Raw genomic sequence first — 19,022 nt, 5'->3', positions numbered from 1 at the left:
CTCGCCCCCATGTGGCAAAGAGCATTTTATGAACAGCACTGTCCTTTTCCTGTCCTCGTGACCTGTGACCCAGGAATGTTATCAGGTGGCATTTCCCCCTGTTGAGATTAACATGAACATAATCCCATTGCTCTTGGAAAGAAAGTCACATTGGAGCAGCTTCTTTAGTCCATTTGCAAATGGGGCAAGATAAGAATTGAAGTGAATACTTCTGGTTAATTGAAAATTGAAGTTCTATCAAATATGCTGGCTTCTAAATTAAAGCTTAAGCATTTTCCCCAGTATTTTATGGCTGCTTTTTGACATTCAGCAGTTGTTTTGATTCAGGAACATTTGGCACAGCATTAGACAAACTATTATTAAACTGCTGGCTTTCTTTTTTTTAAAAAAAAAAAAAAAAAAAGTAATTTGGAGAATTGCTATTGACAGCTCACCCCAGGCCCCCATCTGGAGAGGGGCTCAGAGGTGAGGCAGAACTCAAGGATGAGACATCAGCTACGTGCAGATGGGGACGTCATAGTTTGAGGGGCTGCACCACCCGTCTGCCATTTGGATGGCCACCTGTGGCACATGTGCACGTTGGGAACACGGGGTTGTCATAGCCATGGAATATCCTGAGCCCTGATGGTCGCTTCCTGGTTGTCAGGTGCCCCATTGACCTGCAGACTTTGTGTTTGAGACTCTTGTATTTAAGCTGCCTTTTTTTGTAGTTCCTCTTCCCCAGATGAAGACAGAGATTTTATTATTTTTTTGATTATTCACAGATGTGTGGTTCTCAAATGGGGTGGTTTTGCCGCCCTCCCCGCCCCCCCAGGACATTTGGCAATGTCTAGGGGCATTTTTGGTTGTCACAGCTAGAGCAGAGGTGCTATTGGCTTTCAGAGGGTAGAAGCCAGGAAGCTGCTCAAAATCCTACAATGCGCAGGGCAGCCCCTTCTCCACAACAAAGCATTACCCAGCCCAAAGTGTCCACAGCGCCAAGATCGAGAAGCCCTATCGTAGACTGATCATTTTCTTCCCAAATTGTTTCTCTTTATAGTTATTGTCTCAAAGCCAATATATCTACTTTAATAAAACAAATGGCATTCAGACTAATAAAAGTATATAAATGGAACTGTTTATTCATAGGTTCCAACATGACAAATTTGTGAGAATTATTATTTTGAAATCCATTCATCTATATTTCTAGTTTATAAAATGAAATCCTTTCATCTGTATTTCTAGTTTATAAAAAATGACTGACATTCTCACCGTAAGTCCTGTTGGTAACAAATAAACCACGTTTGTCCGTCTTCTCACTTTCTTAGTTGACATGAAACAATCAAGGCATGGGTTTGGCAGGCATATTTCAAAGAGAATTCTCTTTTCGCAGAAAAAATGGACAACCTCACCAAGCAGCTCTTTGATGACGTGCAAAAGGAAGAACGGCAAAGAATGTATGAAATCTAGTTTGCCTTCAAGCTACCTCTTCCTTCTCTCTCTCTCTGTTTTATATTTTGCTTCTCAGCTTGCAGATAGCAGATCACGGATACAGGAGAGCGGGCGTGAATATTTTTAAGTGAGAAACTTTGAGATATGTGGGCGCCAAGTCCCACAGCGCGCACTTTCAGACACTGCGCGGGTTCCGGAGTCGTCCGCAGTGCTGCTGCTGGTGGGCACAGTCCGATCACCAGGAGTTCCTTACTGTATTTTTTTTTTTTACTTTATTTTATTTTTACTTTCTTTTTATTGTTAAGACAGTGAGAAATTCAGGCTACCACCCACTTCAAGTCCAAGAATTAAGATTATTGCCTAGGAAATAAGTCTCCCTCCCTTCCCCCACCTGTTGTACCTGTCAGCTTGACTTTTGTCCCAGAAGATAAGGTATGTAACCCAGCTCGCAGAAAATTAAGACAGGTCCCCATGACCTTGTACCTTTCCCATCTCAACATCAAACCCTTTGCTCATCTCTAAAGATTCCAGTCAGGGCTCCTCTTTTATTAAGAAGTCAACCCAAAGGTTTTTAGCTCTCGAAGTCAGGATGCATGGTGAGGCGGTGGGGAGAGATGGAATATTCTTGCCATGTCTCTTTCGGGGACTAGAAGGCTCAGGGCTGCCTGGGGCAGTAGGGTACCCACCTCCCCGTGCAGTTAGCAGGAGAGCCTGGGTCTGGGTGAGGAGACAGGATTCCAAAGAGTTAGGGGAAGGAATATCACTGAAAAACTCCAAGAGTTAACAAGTGTATAAAGTGTTTCATGATCCCACATCAGTTTTTATATATCTCTAATTAACGCATTTACCCAGAAAAATATAATTTTCAGTGAACTCTTAACTCCAGGAGAGGAGCTCAGCTCTTGGGATCTCTCCATGTGCTGGGGCCACTTGGGGGTGATCATTTCAAACAGCGGCTTGGAGAGCCAGGCTGAAGCCAGGTCACTTTGAGCCCTTTGCAGTCCTAACTGGGCCAGGGCTAGGCAGGCCGATGAAGGGAGTGAAACTCTTCGCCCTCTGTAAGCCCTTAGACTGTGTCCTCATTAGCTCCCACCTGTAGCTCGGTCTGGTCCCTGGCCAGCCAACTGGGGAAGTCCTGGCCCCTGTCGCAACCCTCGAGAGGCACCAAGATGCCTGCTGTCTGTGGGCACACTCCCGGCCAGTTCAGCTTGCAGGGCTAAGATTCTTTTTACAAAAGACTCCCAGTTGCAGATTTCGTCTCCATTTTAACAGATTCTTGGGAGCATTGCAGTTTTTTGAAAAATCTGAAAACAAAGTTCAAAAGTTTGTTAATATCTATAAAAAGAAATCAAACAAATGTATTGGGAATGTGGCTCTCTTCCTGGGAGTTTTTCTCTTTGTGCTATAGAAGCAAGTCATAAAATGAACTGAGATGACAGCCCAGCAAGTAGAATGATCTAATATATTCCTCAAGTTCCTGGGACTGCTTCAGTTCTGACTGGTCCCCTGTGGGCTGTGCTGGGCTTGAGCAGGTGGTGGCTCTCTCTTCGGTCATTTCCGTAGTTAAGTATCACATATTTAATTTAGTGACCCTCTCACAGGGAATTGGGTTTCCATGGACTTTTGGGCATATGGACTTGCTGTAGTTTCCTAGAATTTTTGAAGGACTAGATCCCTGGACATATTGGATGGCTCTATTAACTTCCGTAGGACCCAACCAAGCCCCTGCAGGATCCTTGGAACTGGGAAGTGGCCAGGAGTTGGCAGAACATGCCAAGGTCTTTGCGGAACGAAATTGGCTCCTCCAGGAGACTGCATGGAACTCAGGGGGTGGCCTTGGGAATGCAGCGCCCCGACAACCAGTGTGCCTTTAAAGTTCAGCCTCCCTATCCCTGGTACCTGCGCACAATCACCTTCTCAGATCAGAAGATGTCAGAAGTTGCTTTTAACCTAAGGGAACAGGAAACAGGCTGCTAAAAATAAGGCCGTTGTCTACTGGAACTGTCACAATGGGTCCTCATTAGTTTGTCTCCTCCTCTCTAGAGTCTCCTCTCATCACTTTCAAAATGAACCTGTATGGTTCTAATTCAAAGACTGTAGAGACAACCCTAAATTAATTATTTTTTTCTTTTGCTGCCTAGACTTCTTGAAAAAAGTTTTGAACTGAAAACACAAGACTATGAGAAGCAGATCCAGACTTTGAAAGAAGAAATTAAAGCTCTCAAGGATGAGAAGATGCAACTCCAGCATCAGGTGGAGGAGGAGCACATCACCTCTGCCGGCTTGAAGGGGGAAGTGGCCCGACTGAGCCAGCAGGCCAAGGTAGAGCCACCTGTCACTGTGCACCCCGCCCTCTGGTCAGGTCAGTGACCTGCGGAGAGAGCAGTTCCATGTCCCTGGGATCAGACAGCCAAAGGCAAAAGGAGCCTGATCCTTCAGTTCTTCCAAGTATGAGCCTCCAGGCTGCCTTTGATTTAGCAATAATTGTATTTCCTATTTTAAAAGTCAGCTTTCTAACTTTTTTGAAATTGCATTTATGTAAAGTTTTTTAAATATATTGCCCTAGAGAACAACACTTACAAATTAAATTAGAAATTGAGGTGAACCCTTATTATATAATCCATTGTGTTATAAATAAATCTATAGATACCTGGATTTAAATTAAATTAGTTTATTATCAGAATTTTCCGTTTAGACTATCAGAAAATTTACAAAAGCAATTATCCATTGCACAGCATGGTGAATATAGTTAATAATAGTGTACATTTCAAATAGTACATTTCAATAGTACATTTCAAAATTACTAAGAGAATAAATTTAAAATTTTCTCACCATACAAAATGACAAGTATTTGAGGTGATGGATAGGTTAAGTAACTTGGTTTAATGATTCCACATTGTATTCATAAATCATAACATTATACCCCATAAATATACACAACTATAATTTATCAATTTATAATAAAAATTTAAAAAGAAAATTTTTTAAAAGCTGAGAAAGAAAAATCACATAGTAGAATTTTTTAAATTGCTTAATCATAGACAAAAATACTAGTTGTTATCTGTATTTATCATAAAAATATATAAATATTTTTGGGACATTTAATAAAAAAAACTCTTGAGAAAAATAAAATAAAATAAATAAAGCAATAATCCATGCTTGGACAGTCAAGGCTTAAGTAATTGTTTTCCTACCTGCCAGAGAACTTAAACCTGTGTGTCCCTATGTTCTTAAATGCAAAACATTTCATTGTAGATTTAGAAAGTTTTTAAGCTTCCACTAAACATGTGAAACACATATTGGTAGCATATTTGTAATATTACACCACTGTTCTCTGTCATTGTCATGGAATAGCCATGGGTGGTTCAGAAGAGCTTTCGGAATCGTGTCTGGGTAGCCTCTGAATTCCACAGCTGAGTTGTCCATCTTCTCTGGACCCTGGTCTTCTATTGTTTGAAAGGAAATAAGACCACGTGATCCAGAAGGGTTACTTTCAGCCACATGTTCCTGTGACTGCTTCATTCTTAGCAGTCACAGGAGACTAATGTCAATCTGTGGGCCTCATGTCATCTGGCTACAGTCTGTAGCTTAAATTCAGGAAATCATGAGTCTGTGCTTAGAGTGAGGCACCAGTAGATGTCGCTAACTTCCTCTTTGGTAGCTAAGACTCGGTCAAACTCTCCCCTGTGGTATATTAAGATTAGTCTGGCTTTCAGAGACAATAACCCATCATTATCAAGTTATATGTGTTACACTCAGTCTAAAAAGCATAAGTATTAATAAATACAAGTCTGACTTGGAACATTTGCTGAAACATTACAATGAAGAGCAGGGCTTCAGGACTGAATAGTCCTAAGTCCCCCATAAACCTGGCATGTGACCGTGAACATATCATTTAACCTTCAGTTACATGTGGCTTCATTTCCTAATCTGTAAACAGTCACTCTACTCACCTTGTAGGTCTGTTAGGAGGATTAGAGCATCTATATAAAGTGCTCGGTAAATGTCAGTTTGACCCCCTTCTTACCTCTGTGGAAATAGGAGCTGTAGCCCTTAAATACTCAAGGTAACCCCTGCCTGAGAAAATATCAGGGAGGAGTTATTCACTTCTGCTGTCCCTAAAAGTCTTTATTTCTCCCTTAGCTACAAAAGCACAAACCTGTGATCGTTACTCAAGCCGAGTGCACAAGGTGAATAAAGGCAGAATACAGCCTCTTCCCCACAACCCAAGCTGCCCAGGCCTCCTCCTCCCCTGTGGCCAACTAACTCCCAGACTTCCTGCACTCACCTGTCTTTGCCGTGCTCCACATCTAAGCCTCGCTGATGCCAAAACCCACGATTAGGAAGGTGGCAACTTTGCCCACATCCTTGTGCCCAAGATTTTTTTACCCATTAAAAGAGAATTTTAGGCCCTGTGATTTTACCTCTCTCAGCTTTCCCCTCCACCCCACTCCACCCCCAGGCTGTAGCGAGTATTTGTTTTTTTCCTTTGCATAATAGGGAAGCTAATTCTGCCGATATAACCAAGTAGGTCTGGGAATAAGTCCCAGCATTTTGAGTAGTCAAACATGCCTCAAGGCCAAGTTGCGGGCAGTGATGGCTTAACAAGGTTTTAGCCAGGAGACTGCAGTGAGGATGCGTAGGCAGGCTGCACTCTGAGAGTGCTCCCTTTGTCTTGTGTAGAGCCTAATCACTGTTTTTTCTTCACCTGATTCAGACAATCTCAGAGTTCGAAAAGGAAATAGAGCTACTTCAGGCACAGAAGATAGATGTGGAAAAACACGTGCAGTCACAAAAACGGGAGATGAGAGGTAACAAAAATATGAGCCACTTGGTCCATGGGGCACAGACTGAATTTATCATAGATGTGTCACCGCTAAGGAAACACGCTCTTTGACTGGCATGAGTCTGGTTGGATATGTGGTAAACTGGTTAGTCGGTGGGTTGGATAGCTAGTTGGTTGAGTGGTCGGAAGTTTGCTTAGTTGACTGGTTGAACTCTGTGAAGCTAGAAAACTGGGCCCTAAAGAGGGAATGGGAGGCCGGGCGCGGTGGCTCACGCCTGTAATCCTAGCACTCTGGGAGGCCGAGGCGGGTGGATCGTTTGAGCTCAGGAGTTCGAGACCAGCCTGAGCAAGAGCGAGACCCCCGTCTCTACTAAAAATAGAAAGAAATTATCTGGCCAACTAAAATATGTACAGAAAAAATTAGCCGGGCATGGTGACACATGCCTGTAGTCCCAGCTACTTGGGAGGCTGAGGCAGTAGGATCGCTTAAGCCCAGGAGTTTGAGGTTGCTGTGAGCTAGGCTGACGCCACAGCACTCACTCTAGCCCAGGCAACAAAGTGAGACTCTGTCTCAAAAAAAAAAGAGGGAATGGGAGAAGAGAAATCACGCACAGATGCGATTTGTACAACGCTGCCTTTCCTTTCAGAAAAGATGTCAGAGATCACCAGACAACTTCTTGAAAGCTATGACATTGAAGATGTAAGAAGCAGGTAATCATTTTTGCATTATCACATGTTTAAAAACATGTAAAACATGGGAGTGATGATAGATTATCTTACCCTCCTCATTTTCTAGGCTCTCTACAGAAGACTTGGAACATTTAAATGAGGACGGAGAACTCTGGTTTGCTTACGAAGGACTAAAGAAAGCAACACGGTTGGAAATTCTCCTTGGGGTTCTTTTGTCTTCTTCAGAGATAATAGACTATTGGAAAGTCAAAAGTTTGTCTTACATAGGTTTGGTACACAAAGCAAGTCCCTTACAGTAGAATGATCAAATAGCCACTAGAAATATTTCTCTGAGAATTAAGTAATTAGTTTAGTAATGAAGAGCAATCTCTTGATGGGATAAACTGCCTGGTTACAGAGCCCATAACCTGTACAGTAAATACTGCTTATATCAAATAAGTTAGTCAATGTTGCTATAGATACAAAGAAATATTTAAATTTAAGTGATTTGGTGCATTTCTTTAAATTAGTAAACTTTACTTTTTACAGCAGTGTTAGGTTCACAGCAAAACTGAGCAGAAAATATGGAGAGTCCCCATATGCCCCAGTCACCAGACACGCACAGTCTGTCCCCACCATCCCGCACCACAGTGGCACACTTGCCACGGTCGCTGAACCCACACTGCGCATCATTAACACCCAAAGCCCAGAGTCCACATTAGGGTTCACTCTTGCTGTACATGTTCTATGGATTTTGACAAATGTCTAATGACATGTACCCACAATGGTAGCCTCAGGCAGAACACATTTTTAAACTGTTAAGAGAATAAAAATGTAATTTTAATTACTTCTAAAATAAAATATCTTTACTATTAACCGCATGTTGACCCTATAAAATGCTACCTAAGTAGCTAAAAGGATTTTATAATTATATATCCCTAATTCTATAGCCTGTAACTATGTGCGTACGTAAGTAAATTTTATGTACTTCACGTGTGGCTTTAATTGTGGGTCTGCCTCACTGCACACGTGCACATTCTCACAGTCATCAGCACAGCAGAGTAAAGACCGTGTCATGTATTTCTTGACCCCTTCTGTAACAGTGTTTTAGAGAGCCATTTCCAGTCTCAGAAGGATTGCTATGAAAAGGAGATTGAAGCTCTGAACTTCAAAGTGGTGCATCTAAGTCAAGAAATCAACCACCTGCAGAAACTATTTAGAGAAGAGAATGACATCAATGAAAGCATCCGCCATGAAGTTGCCAGGCTGACCTCAGAGAACATGGTACGGTCTCAGCCATGGGCCCTGGTCGTGGCCATTATTCTAGAGACATGCGTTTTTCAGTGGAGTAAAATTCAGTCTCTTGACAGTAAAACAATGGAAACAAATTACTTTTTTCCAGGAATAAAATAGCTGTGTCAGAAGATAAAACTATAAAATGACCCCAGGCTGGAGAGCACTTTGATTTGAGAGTGTGTTTGTGTACCACAGTATGGGTCCAGATTCTGGGACTCTGTGTGTGTGTGTATGTGTGGTTTTTAATCTATGTATTTAAATCTTGCCCTGATGCCTTGGAAAGTGACCCGAAATTAAGGTAGAAGGGTAGCTCTTGAGAAGGGAGTGTGTACAGAAGGTCAGTCCTGCTCCTGAGCTGAAGCTTGCCTTTTCAAGGACTTGCTCTTCCGGGATGCCTGTTCTTACACACTGCATTTGTCCCGTCCTTTCTTCCTACTCGTGCCTACTGGCAAGGAGAAATGCTTTAGGCATCTCCTCTCTCAAAAACCACCCCTTTCTTAATTCCACATCCCTGTGGCCATCACCCATTTCCTCGGGGACTGGCCAGACTTATGAAAGACTATCTGGGATACTTCCTGCACTCCCCTCCCTTCCACCCCTCAGCCACGCCATCATCTCGGGCCCTACCACGGGCTCAGTCTGCCTGTGTGGAGCCAGCTCAGAGGGCTCCTTGAGCCCTCATCTGCCCCAGGGTCTCAGCAGCCTCCGAGGATGCCGGCCACTTCCTCTGCCTCCTCTTGCTCCTGGCTGCGGGGACCCCACGCTCTCTCGGTGTCTCATCCCTCTCAGCTGCTCCGCAGCTTCTCTGCTGCCTTCTCTGCCTAACCTGGGAGCATCAGGAAGTCTCGGGAGACCTGAGGTGGACACATGGAACAGTAGCTGAGGACCTTCACATCTTTGCTTAATCCTTGGGTGAAACTTTAATGAGGAATTTGCAGTGAGACCCGATTGCACAAACAGGTACAGGTGCTCCTCAACTTAACGATGGGGTTACATCCCAATAAACCCATCATAAGTTGAAGATGCATTAAATACACCTGGACTCCTGAACGTCGTAGCTTGCCTAGCTTACCTTAAACGTGCTCAGGACACTTACATCAGCCTACAGTTGGGCAAAATCGTCTAACACAAAGCCTATTTTTTAATAAAATGTTGACTATCTCGTGTAACGTATTGAATACTATACAATCTTTCTTGAAATTGTATAGGTGTTAAGGTTAAAAAAAACACAATGCCAGTCTCGTCCAATGTCTGGGCTAGCCCTCTTACCCAACTGTATGTTCCATGGGAAGAACACCTGCTTTAGTTTGCTTCTGAGATTTTAATTCATGGATAAAATAATTTTCTACTCTAATATTTCTACTTCTTCTCAAAGATGATCCCAGACTTTAAACAGCAAATTTCAGAACTGGAGAAGCAGAAGCAAGATCTGGAAATCCGCCTAAATGAACAAACTGAAAAAATGAAAGGTAACTAAAGCCCTCATGAACCTGCTTTAGAAAACAGTTTCCTGTATCCAGGAAATGACCTAGAAAGGTCATTGTACCCAAGAGTTTTAAACTGTGGTTCTCCCCAGGGCTAGGCAGGTAACATAATGTGAGAAGCGGGCTGTTTGAAGGGTACATAAGGTACATGGGGCATTTAAAGGGGACAGCTGTCTCCAAGCTCTGTTGATTATTGCCAAGGAGAAATGTGGGCCCCAGTGTTGCTAGATATTCCTGTTTTTTAAAGGAAATCCTAAAATGCAAATTATTATGTGAACTATCACAATTTTAAAATAATGGTTTAAAAAATTTTTAAACATTATTCTGACCAAACAAAATCTAATCTCTAGCTGGATAAAGTTTAGGTCCTCTGATAACTGAAGACAAGACCAAACCGAAATCGGAATGTAGCGATGTGGCCCCCCAAAGTACTGACACTTTTTCTCATTATAGGAAAACTGGAAGAATTGTCTAATCAGTTAAATCGCAATCGAGAAGAGGAAGGAACACAAAGAAAGTAAGTGTTAACGTGTGTGTTCCTCAAGTTCGTGCTCCTATAGTGCTTTTCTTTTCTGAATCACTTAAATAAACCAAGATATGTTATTAAACCAAAAAGGCAAGATGCTAACTAATATGTGTGATGCACCTGTTCAAATGGGAAGAAAAATATGTATGTGTATACACACAAACACACACATACACACACACACACACACACACTGTCATCATCATCTCTGCGAGATTGTAAAAAGGACAAACATGGGCTGCCTCCAGGAAGGGTACCTTGGTGACCGACGCACAGAGCAGGGAAGGAGAAGTACTTTTCACTGTACATATACACACTTCTGTACCCTTGCAATGTTATACCACATGCATGAATTATCTGTTCAGATATGGATAAAGCAAGGTTGTGTGAGAGAGAACAGGGTTTCTGTTAGCAGACTATTGAGGGAAAGAATTAAAACCTATATTGATAGAAAATCTCCATTGCTAATCCCCCCAAATTTCCTTCCTAACCAACAAAGGGCATGGTGCCCTAGTGGAACCTGATGAGAAAAAGGTTCTGTTTTGCTGCCAACTTGTTGAGACACTTAATTTTCCAGGACAATAAATGGACACCCTGCATCCCCAAGAGCATTTTTAATTATATGGCTTTATCAGTAAATCAGGACCAAATGAGGACCCAAAGTAGTAGAAAGTGGTGAGACGCCATTTCTGAACTCTTTAGATGGGCTCTTTTTTCTCTTCTCTCTGATCTTGGCTGTTTGAGTGTCTGGTCCCCAAGCTGGTCATAAAGGAGATAATCTCTGAGCGTTGGTCCTAGGGTGTGGGTGGGTGTGGGTGTCTCAGGGGAGCAGTGAAGGAGGGCGGGGTGGGCTGGGGGTGGGACTCTCTTACTGGGTGAAGGAGGCTAGTGCAGTCCAGGGACAATTTTACATCCCAGCCAGTCCTGGTCCCTTTTCCTCCACCTTCAAGAATCCCCTATTAAGGTGCTATTTGCTTTACATATAAATTGACCGAGGTGTTTTTCCATCTTTGGAAATACCAGCACTTGCTATGACAATGAGTGACTTCTCCACGACAGTCAAACTGATGCCAAAAGCTCCTCTATCCCTTTCTCAGGGCCGTGGAAGCCCAAAATGAAATACACACCAGAGAGAAAGAGAAGCTGATCGATAAGATTCAGGAAATGCAGGAGGCCAGTGAGCACCTGAAGAAACAATTTGAAACTGAAAGTGAGGTGAACAGCAACTTCCGGCAAGAAGCGTCTCGTCTCACTTTGGAAAACAGGGTGAGACGTTTTCTGAAGCGTTGATAAATGGCTGTCTGTCTGTAGATGTGGCTGAAAGGGGACACGTGCCACCTAAAGCGTAGGGTTGGTAGCTATAGACCAGAAATCCTGTCATCAGAGCAGTCGATTTTCTCACTGGGAAGCACAGGCGGTCTCTGAGCTCACAGCCCACCGCAGGGGAGGCGGGGTGCGGGCTGGGGTTCCCAAGCATGTAGGTGGATGGCACCATCTGGAATGAAGCCACCCTGATCTAGAGCACTGACGGTGACAAGGCCGATGTGTGAGCACTTTGCCAAGCAAAACTCACCCCGCGTAAAGGCCCATGCTTCGTTCTGGGGCTATGGCCTTCCTGTAGTTTTTAGAGTCAAAATGTTCTTTTATGAAATGGTCATGATAGTAGACAGAAGACATTTTAAAGTTTTTAAATTCATCTCCAAATTTTAAACACCCTTGCCAAAGTGACATTTGCAACCCTATGTTAACCCCCAGCGGTTATTCTGAAATTGTATTGGTGCGTGGAACCCACAAGACTGAGAAGCACCGAAGTGACAGACAGGGCACTTTCCTGGGAGTTGGACCCTCTTGGGCCCCTTCCAGGCCTCACAACCTCCCAGACGGTGACCCGAGAGGGCTGACCGGGGCACGTGCCCTTCTTCCCACTGTCAGGGCCCCCATTTCCTGACTCACAGGAAAACCGTGATCAGGTAAAACTGTATTTTGCATTGTTAGAATTAAATTTTGAAGAGTAATCACACCCAAAAAGAGGAATCCTGGGAGTTTAACACTTAATAGGAAGTAGCAAATTCTAATCAGTGGCACCTAGGTGATGGCCGTCTTTTTTGAGGCGGGTACAGCTTTCTCAGAGACTAGAACTCTCAAATCACACCAAATAAGCAATGCCCACTGTCCACATGTGTGAGGCCGCCTTGCCTTGCCTTGCCCTTGCCCTTGTGTGCCCCTGGGATCCTACATGGGTGGGCAATGCGTGACCCTTTACTCTCTAGCTAAGTGCGTATCAACCCCTATGCATCACGAAGGATTTGTATGAGTTTGTTCCGGATGCCCCCAGCCGCACAGTGGGGTCCCCTTCAGCACCCTTCTCTGGTGCTCCACCATGTGTCTGGCTCTGCTCCCAGGCAGGTCGCTGAGCTGGGGAGCGGGCACATCCTTGTGTTCATTTCAACACACTATTCCTGAATCAATGAGTAGCCTCGGTGTCACAAACGAACAGGTGGATATGCAACAAAAGAATGTCATTGCTATATATTAACTGGTGGATTTTGTCCACAAATGAGACTTGATCTGTAGTAGTTTCTAAGGGCTGCCATAAACTAGGTGCCTTAAAACAACTGAAATTCATTCTGTCACAGTTACAGAGGCCAGAAGTCTGAAATCGAGATGATAGCAGGGCCACAGTCCCCCAGAGTCTCAAGGGGAGAATCCTTCCTCACCTCTTCCAGCTTGAGGAGGGCTCCTGGCATTCCTTGGTTTGTGGCAGCGTAACTGCCACCTCTGTTCTCTTCGCATGGCCTCTCTGTGTGCTCTGTCTGTTACAAGGACACTCTCATCAGATTTAGGGCCCACCCTAATCTACTATGATTTCACATCCATCCTTAGCTTAATTACAACTGCAAAGACCCTATTTCCGTATAAGGCCGCATTCAACCCACTGTGCGATCGTTGGAGCCAAATTAAAAAAAAGAAGTTAAAAAAAAATTTAGTGATCATCTCACTATTTATCAAAGAAATTCAAAATTTGCCTGTCAAACTAATAGAGATGGTGCCAGAGAGAACATATTGAGACAGGCACTGTCATACAGGGTTGCTGGGACTATAATTGGTGTAAACTTTTTTGAGGGGTGATTTGAAGGCAAATATCATGAACCTGTGGAAAGTTCATTCCCTTTGACTCAATAATACAGCTTGTAAGGTTCTGTCCTAAGTAAATACTCAGATATGTGGACCAAGAATTTTGTTCAGAGTGCTCATCATGTGGAGGGAGGGGGACAAAGGAAACAAATAGGTGTCTAACAATAGGGGCAGGTTAAATTGTTGTATACTGTATGACTTAACCATTAAAATGATGGTTTGGATATGTTATCAACAACATGGGAGGGTATCGGCAATATAATTAGAGAAAAATATGAGATTTAAAAACTTTGCCTGCAGTATGATCCCAATTTTACAAAATGTACATGTGCCATATTAGAAAAAAGGAAAGGAATGAAAAAAATCAAAATGAGAACAGTGGTTTCTTCTAAGTTATGGATTGATTGATGGGTTACTTTTTTATTAGATATATTGTAAGATGGGCTCAAATTAGAAGAAGCTGTGTCCACACCTCCACTCGTAAGGTCAATAAAGTTCCTAACGTGTTTACAGAATAGTAACAGGGAGAGGTGGCCACATAGAGTAGAAGCAGCACAATGTCCTGTGGCCCCTAGAATCCCCAGAGGGCACATAGCTGCAGTGACTCTCTTTTGTGAGTCTTGCAGGGTCAAAGAAGCCTGAATCCTTTCTGTGTCAAAACTTCAGAATTCAAGAAGAAGCTAAACACTCTACGCTTTATAAGAAATATTTCTAGGTATCCAGAAATTTTGAGCCAAATTCAGCCTGGGCAAGGTCACCTCCTTGTCAGGAAGGAAAGGCAAAACCAGGGCCCAAATCTCTGAACAGTGTCTCTGGCTCCAGCTTCTGACATCCAGAAGGCCTGTTTTTCCACACCCATATTTTTAAATTCTCTGTGATGGGCAATACTTTATAGTAAGGGGAAAATAGACAAAGATAAGTGTACTATGTCCATATGATAGATATTATTCAGTCATAAAAAGGTATGAAATTCTTATGCATGCTGTAGCATGGATGAACCTTGAAAACCTGATGCTGATTGAAAGAAGCCGGACACAAAAGGCCACCTATTATATGAATTAATTTATATGGAATGTCCAGAACAGGCAAATCCACAGAGATAGAAGGTAGACGAGTGGTTGCCAGGGGCTGGAAGGGAAAAGGGAACTAGGGAGTGACAGCTAAAGGTTACGGGGTTCTTTTGAGGGGTAATGAAAATGTTCTGGAATTCGATAATGGTGATTGTAGCACAACTCTGACTACACTAAAAACCATTGAGTTGCACACTTTAAATGGCTGAATTGTATAGTATGTGCCTTACAGCTCAATGCAGCTGTTACCAAAAAATAGATTAAGATGCTTCTAAGCTAATATCTTTGTTTCTTTTTATTTCTGAAGGATCTTGAAGAAGAGTTAGACATGAAGGACAGAGTGATTAAGAAGCTACAAGATCAAGTCAGGACTCTAACCAAGACAATTGAAAAAGGTAGGAAAAATGATATTCACCTTCTTGTTCTTTTGAGCTTTCAGCTAAAGTCAACATGCACTCCAGCGTTTATTTTCTATGTGGTCCAAGGCCTACGAAACCCAAAGGAATGATTCCTAACTTGTGGGTTTAGGACCCCGTGACGGGCTAATGAAAAGATCCTCTGAGGCGGGAGGACAGCTTACTGCCCACCGGATGGTACAGATGTGCTCATGTATTTGCAAGGGGATCCTATCATGAATACTTTGAACCTCTTTCTCTATTAGCTCCTCCTTTCTAAGAAACTGTGAACAAGTTTCAAAATAAAAATCACCTTCTCTCCCTGTTACGTACATGAGATCAATAAGAATCCCAATTTCTACTAGAAGAGAAGTGAGAAGACAGATACCCTGAACAGGGGCTGCGCTTCACACTTCAAAGCGCTCCCATGAGCTCCTGTGAAAAGGACCCTCAGCTTCTCTTTCTTCCTCCTACTGTGAGTCACTGAACTTGGCCTGTCTCATGCTCTCTTCCTACATTTCTCACTCTTTCCTTCTTTGTTACTTTTTCCTCTTCCTCTCAGCCATTATTGCTAAGGGCTGTACTTTCCTTTTTCTATATTCATTACTTTAAAAAGCTCCTTTATTCTTGTTTATCCACCTCTCACCTCAAATTTGAAATGTCCAAAACCAAACTGAAGATCTTTCCCCTTCAGTAATAAATGACCAATGGCTGTCTGCGCCCTGAGAGCAGGAACCGGGTCTGTCCTTCCCAGCCCCCACTGTGTCCCCACTGTTGGAATGAATGCATGAATCACCATTCTCCATTCTGACTTGGCTTTCAGACTTCTAACCTCCAGAACTGTAAGATTAAAACTATGCATTGATTTAAGCCACTAAATTTTTGATAATCTGTTATAGCAACCATAGGAAACGAATAAAGCCCTCTTAGAATCGTGCAGCTTGGTACTTTGTGCACCAAGACGTTGTGTGAGTCTTCTTTCACTGTAGCATCAGCATCTTGAAGACAGGGCAACATCCTGGATTTCTTTCCTAGTCCCACTGCACTGGATACCCATCAGGCACTCGTAAGGCTTTTCTGAAGATAACTCAGCCTTTTCAGCAGCCGTGTGCTAACTGATATACTCACAGATAGAACTCACTAGGAGAAGTTCTTCAGGACACAATAAAGTTTTAATGTATTGGAAAGCTGCAGAAGGTCATTTGCAAACCAGCCAGGACTGGGTAGAAGAAGGCAGAGTAGTCTCGTGAAACCTGTGAAAGTTGTTTTGTGTATTTAGCTGACCGTTTGCCTCTGTCTACAGCCAATGATGTGCACGTGTCGCCAGGGCCCAAGGAGTACCTTGGAATGCTGGAGTACAAGAGAGAAGACGAGGCCAAGCTCATTCAGAACCTCATTCTTGGTAGTGAAACCTGGAACTCTGATTTGTGCTTTCTTTTTGAGAACTTGCACTTCAGTCAATGCCAAAGACCTGGGCAGGGCAGTCCCTTCTCTTCCCCCTCTTCCTCCATCGCTTCGTCCCCTAGCCCAGCGTTTCTCAGCCCCAGCACTACTGAGGGTAGCTCTTTGCTGGGGCAGAGGGGTGTGCACTGTAGGATACTCAGCAGCATCCTTGACTCCTACTCACTAGAAGCCAGGAGCAACCCCTAGTCATGACAATAGAAAATGTCTCCGGATATTGCTAGATGTGCGCTGGGAGCCAAAATGGTCCTCAGTTGAGAGCCATTGCCCTAACCATCCCCCAAGTCTAATCCTAGGCTCAGGGTGGAAGACACATCTCCTCATCTTTGTGTCCCACATGGGAGCCGCAATGGAAGCGTTTGTGACTCAGTGCTCTATTTGACTTCTGCCTGAGACATTTCTTTGCAGGCAACATGATGGGGGCTCCCGGACATACCTCAGCTACAGGAATGTCCCAGTGTGCATGCTCAGGAGTTAGTGTCTTAGGACCAATCTTGCTACACTGTCTTCCCCAAAACTTTCTGCATGGTTCTCTAGGGGCAGGGAGACAATCTGCCTCGCTATCAGCTGGTCCCAAGATCTTGAGACAGAAAGCCAACGCATAGCCTTACTTCCTCATCTTCCAAGTGACCCCCTCGGATCGCATGGGCACCCCTGCCCTTTCCTGTCCACCCTTGCTGCTGCACAACTGTGGGGGCCTCGTCTTCATTCCTCTGTCTTAATGCAGCCACAGGAGGTTCTTGTTTGCTTATCTTAGCTTGTTCCATAAAGTTTCTCCCTTCCCTTCACCCCCACGCTGTCTCTCTGCCTTTCTCTTCTACCTCAGGGCAGCCAGGCCTCTCTGCGGCACTGCCGTGCACCTGGGGCCCTGCTCAAGGCAGCTTCAGATGATTGCTGACACTGTGTCCCCTCCTCACCAGGGAGACTGGGGGAGGGGCTCATTTCTTACACTGGGGGTCTGAAACCCAGGGTCTTCACACCAGGAAAAAGTACGAATATCTGTCTCTTATTCAGCCTTTTAAAAAAGAGAAAGAACTTCACAAATGAGAAGTATGGGGAACAGGTGGCACTTGTGTATTTTTGCCAAGAAAGGAACCAGACTGAACTCCTCCAAGAGCTAAAGGAATCCCTGTGCAATCAGGCACTGCATCAAGTACAGGACAGCAAACTCCTGCCCCCTAGTTCGAGGTTCCTTAGCAGAAGAACAGCCCTACAGCTGTAATCCTCGTTGGCACCCTCTGCTGCAGACCTGAAGCCCCGCGGTGTGGTGGTGAACATGATCCCCGGGCTGCCGGCTCACATCCTGTTCATGTGTGTGCGCTACGCAGACTCCCTAAATGACGCCAACATGCTGAAGTCCCTCATGAACAGCACCATTAATGGCATTAAGCAGGTGGTTAAGGTAGGGAACCGCCTTTGATGTTGGTCCTTGGTATTCTCTCTACTTCCGGAACACCTATGGAAATGACCGGGTGCCCCTCCTGAGCCTCCTGTCTTTGATGAGCCACACGATTCTTCAAACCAGCTGTTAGGGAAAGACAGGTAGATGAGGATCTGCCAGTAGACCTCACAGCAAGACTGCAACCTGGTTGAGACTACCCTCGCCACTTCTGTCCCCTTAGGGTGTGACATTACTGGCTGTGACAGATAGATGTTCTATCAGTGTAACAGGCATGAATGATGAGAAGTGGGAAGGAGTAAGAAATTATTCGTCTCTTCCTTTGGCAGTTATATAATTCTCCCTGATAAAACCACATTATGCACTTTTATTCCCCATTCACAAATGAAAATGAGCTGTGTGTTAGGTTAGTTACTTAGTAAGGCTAAGCTATTATAGCTTTGAGATACCTACCACACCCCCCACCCACTTTCCCCAGTATACAGTGACTTGAAAAAGATAGAGGATTTTTCTTTGCTCCGTAGCAGTTTCATAATGAGCCATCCAGGTTGGAAGGAGGCTCTGCTCCACGTGGTCATGCAGAGGTCCAGGTTCCTTCCAGTTTGCTGCCTGCCATTCCCTAGGACGTTGTCCTTATTGGAACATTTGGACAAGCAGACAGCCAGTGGTTTACCCCTGGGTGGGAGGGCACAGACCATGGGACATGGAGATATTCTGTGTGTATAGTGTGCATATCAGACGTCACCAGCTGAACTTGTTATGAACAATCTCTTCATAGTGTGACATGTGGACAGTGAACAAAAATGACAATGACGAAGAACAGGGTTATGTGAATACTAACATAACAGTAAGATAAAGTTCATTGCTAATTTCCTTTCTAGCAGCAGCATAATCTTAAAACCATTCTTAGCTTACTGATTTTTTTTTTTCCTGGAAACACAGTAAGTGATAAATGAGTAAATAACTGTAACTAAGCATTGAAGATTTTTTTCTAAGCAGGCCTGGATCCTTGCTCACAGGGATAGTTGCTTTGTGTAAAGAGCTGTCTGGTAATGCTCGGCTTATTCTGGAAGGTTGGGGTAGCCAGTGTGGGTAAGTGCTTAATTCAGCACACAGCTGGACTTCGTGCTGTTCTGGATGTAGAAATTCATTAGCCACAGTAAGTGGAGTTAGTACAAACCTGCTTTCTCTCTCTCTAGGACCTGACCATCCAGTTTACAGTTATGTTAGAAAGGCCGAGTTTCTGGGTATCATGACTGATCCACATGGGGAGGGAGCCATAAAATATAGATCCAGTATTTTTCACGCCCCTGCAAAAGAGTAGCAATGATATTGGGATGTATTTGAAATTTTTAGTTGGGGGAGGGCCT

General features: G+C 43.9%; 1 protein-coding gene across 4 annotated transcripts in view; it reads left to right on the top strand.

The window, feature by feature from the left end:
• Positions 1 to 19,022, top strand: part of MYO5C (myosin VC) — an 88,256-nt gene that overhangs the window by 54,907 nt on the left and 14,327 nt on the right. For 3 of the 4 annotated variants that reach the window (XM_045529482.1, XM_045529475.1, XM_045529466.1), the window contains exons 24-35: positions 1,373 to 1,436; positions 3,573 to 3,753; positions 6,149 to 6,242; positions 6,865 to 6,928; positions 7,014 to 7,094; positions 7,990 to 8,170; positions 9,558 to 9,651; positions 10,120 to 10,183; positions 11,290 to 11,458; positions 14,705 to 14,792; positions 16,096 to 16,194; positions 17,501 to 17,655. In XM_045529482.1, the coding sequence (XP_045385438.1) occupies positions 1,373 to 1,436; positions 3,573 to 3,753; positions 6,149 to 6,242; positions 6,865 to 6,928; positions 7,014 to 7,094; positions 7,990 to 8,170; positions 9,558 to 9,651; positions 10,120 to 10,183; positions 11,290 to 11,458; positions 14,705 to 14,792; positions 16,096 to 16,194; positions 17,501 to 17,655 (1,334 nt within the window). Of the gene's footprint in view, positions 1 to 1,372; positions 1,437 to 3,572; positions 3,754 to 6,148; positions 6,243 to 6,864; positions 6,929 to 7,013; positions 7,095 to 7,989; positions 8,171 to 9,557; positions 9,652 to 10,119; positions 10,184 to 11,289; positions 11,459 to 14,704; positions 14,793 to 16,095; positions 16,195 to 17,267; positions 17,656 to 19,022 lie in introns of those variants that run through there. The other variant, XM_045529491.1, reaches the window with a different exon arrangement.

The sequence above is a fragment of the Lemur catta genome, chromosome 1 (assembly GCF_020740605.2).
Source record: "Lemur catta isolate mLemCat1 chromosome 1, mLemCat1.pri, whole genome shotgun sequence".
NCBI lineage: Eukaryota > Metazoa > Chordata > Mammalia > Primates > Lemuridae > Lemur > Lemur catta.
The sequence above is the reverse complement of the archived record's forward strand: the minus strand, read 5'-3'. Positions and strand labels throughout refer to the sequence as shown.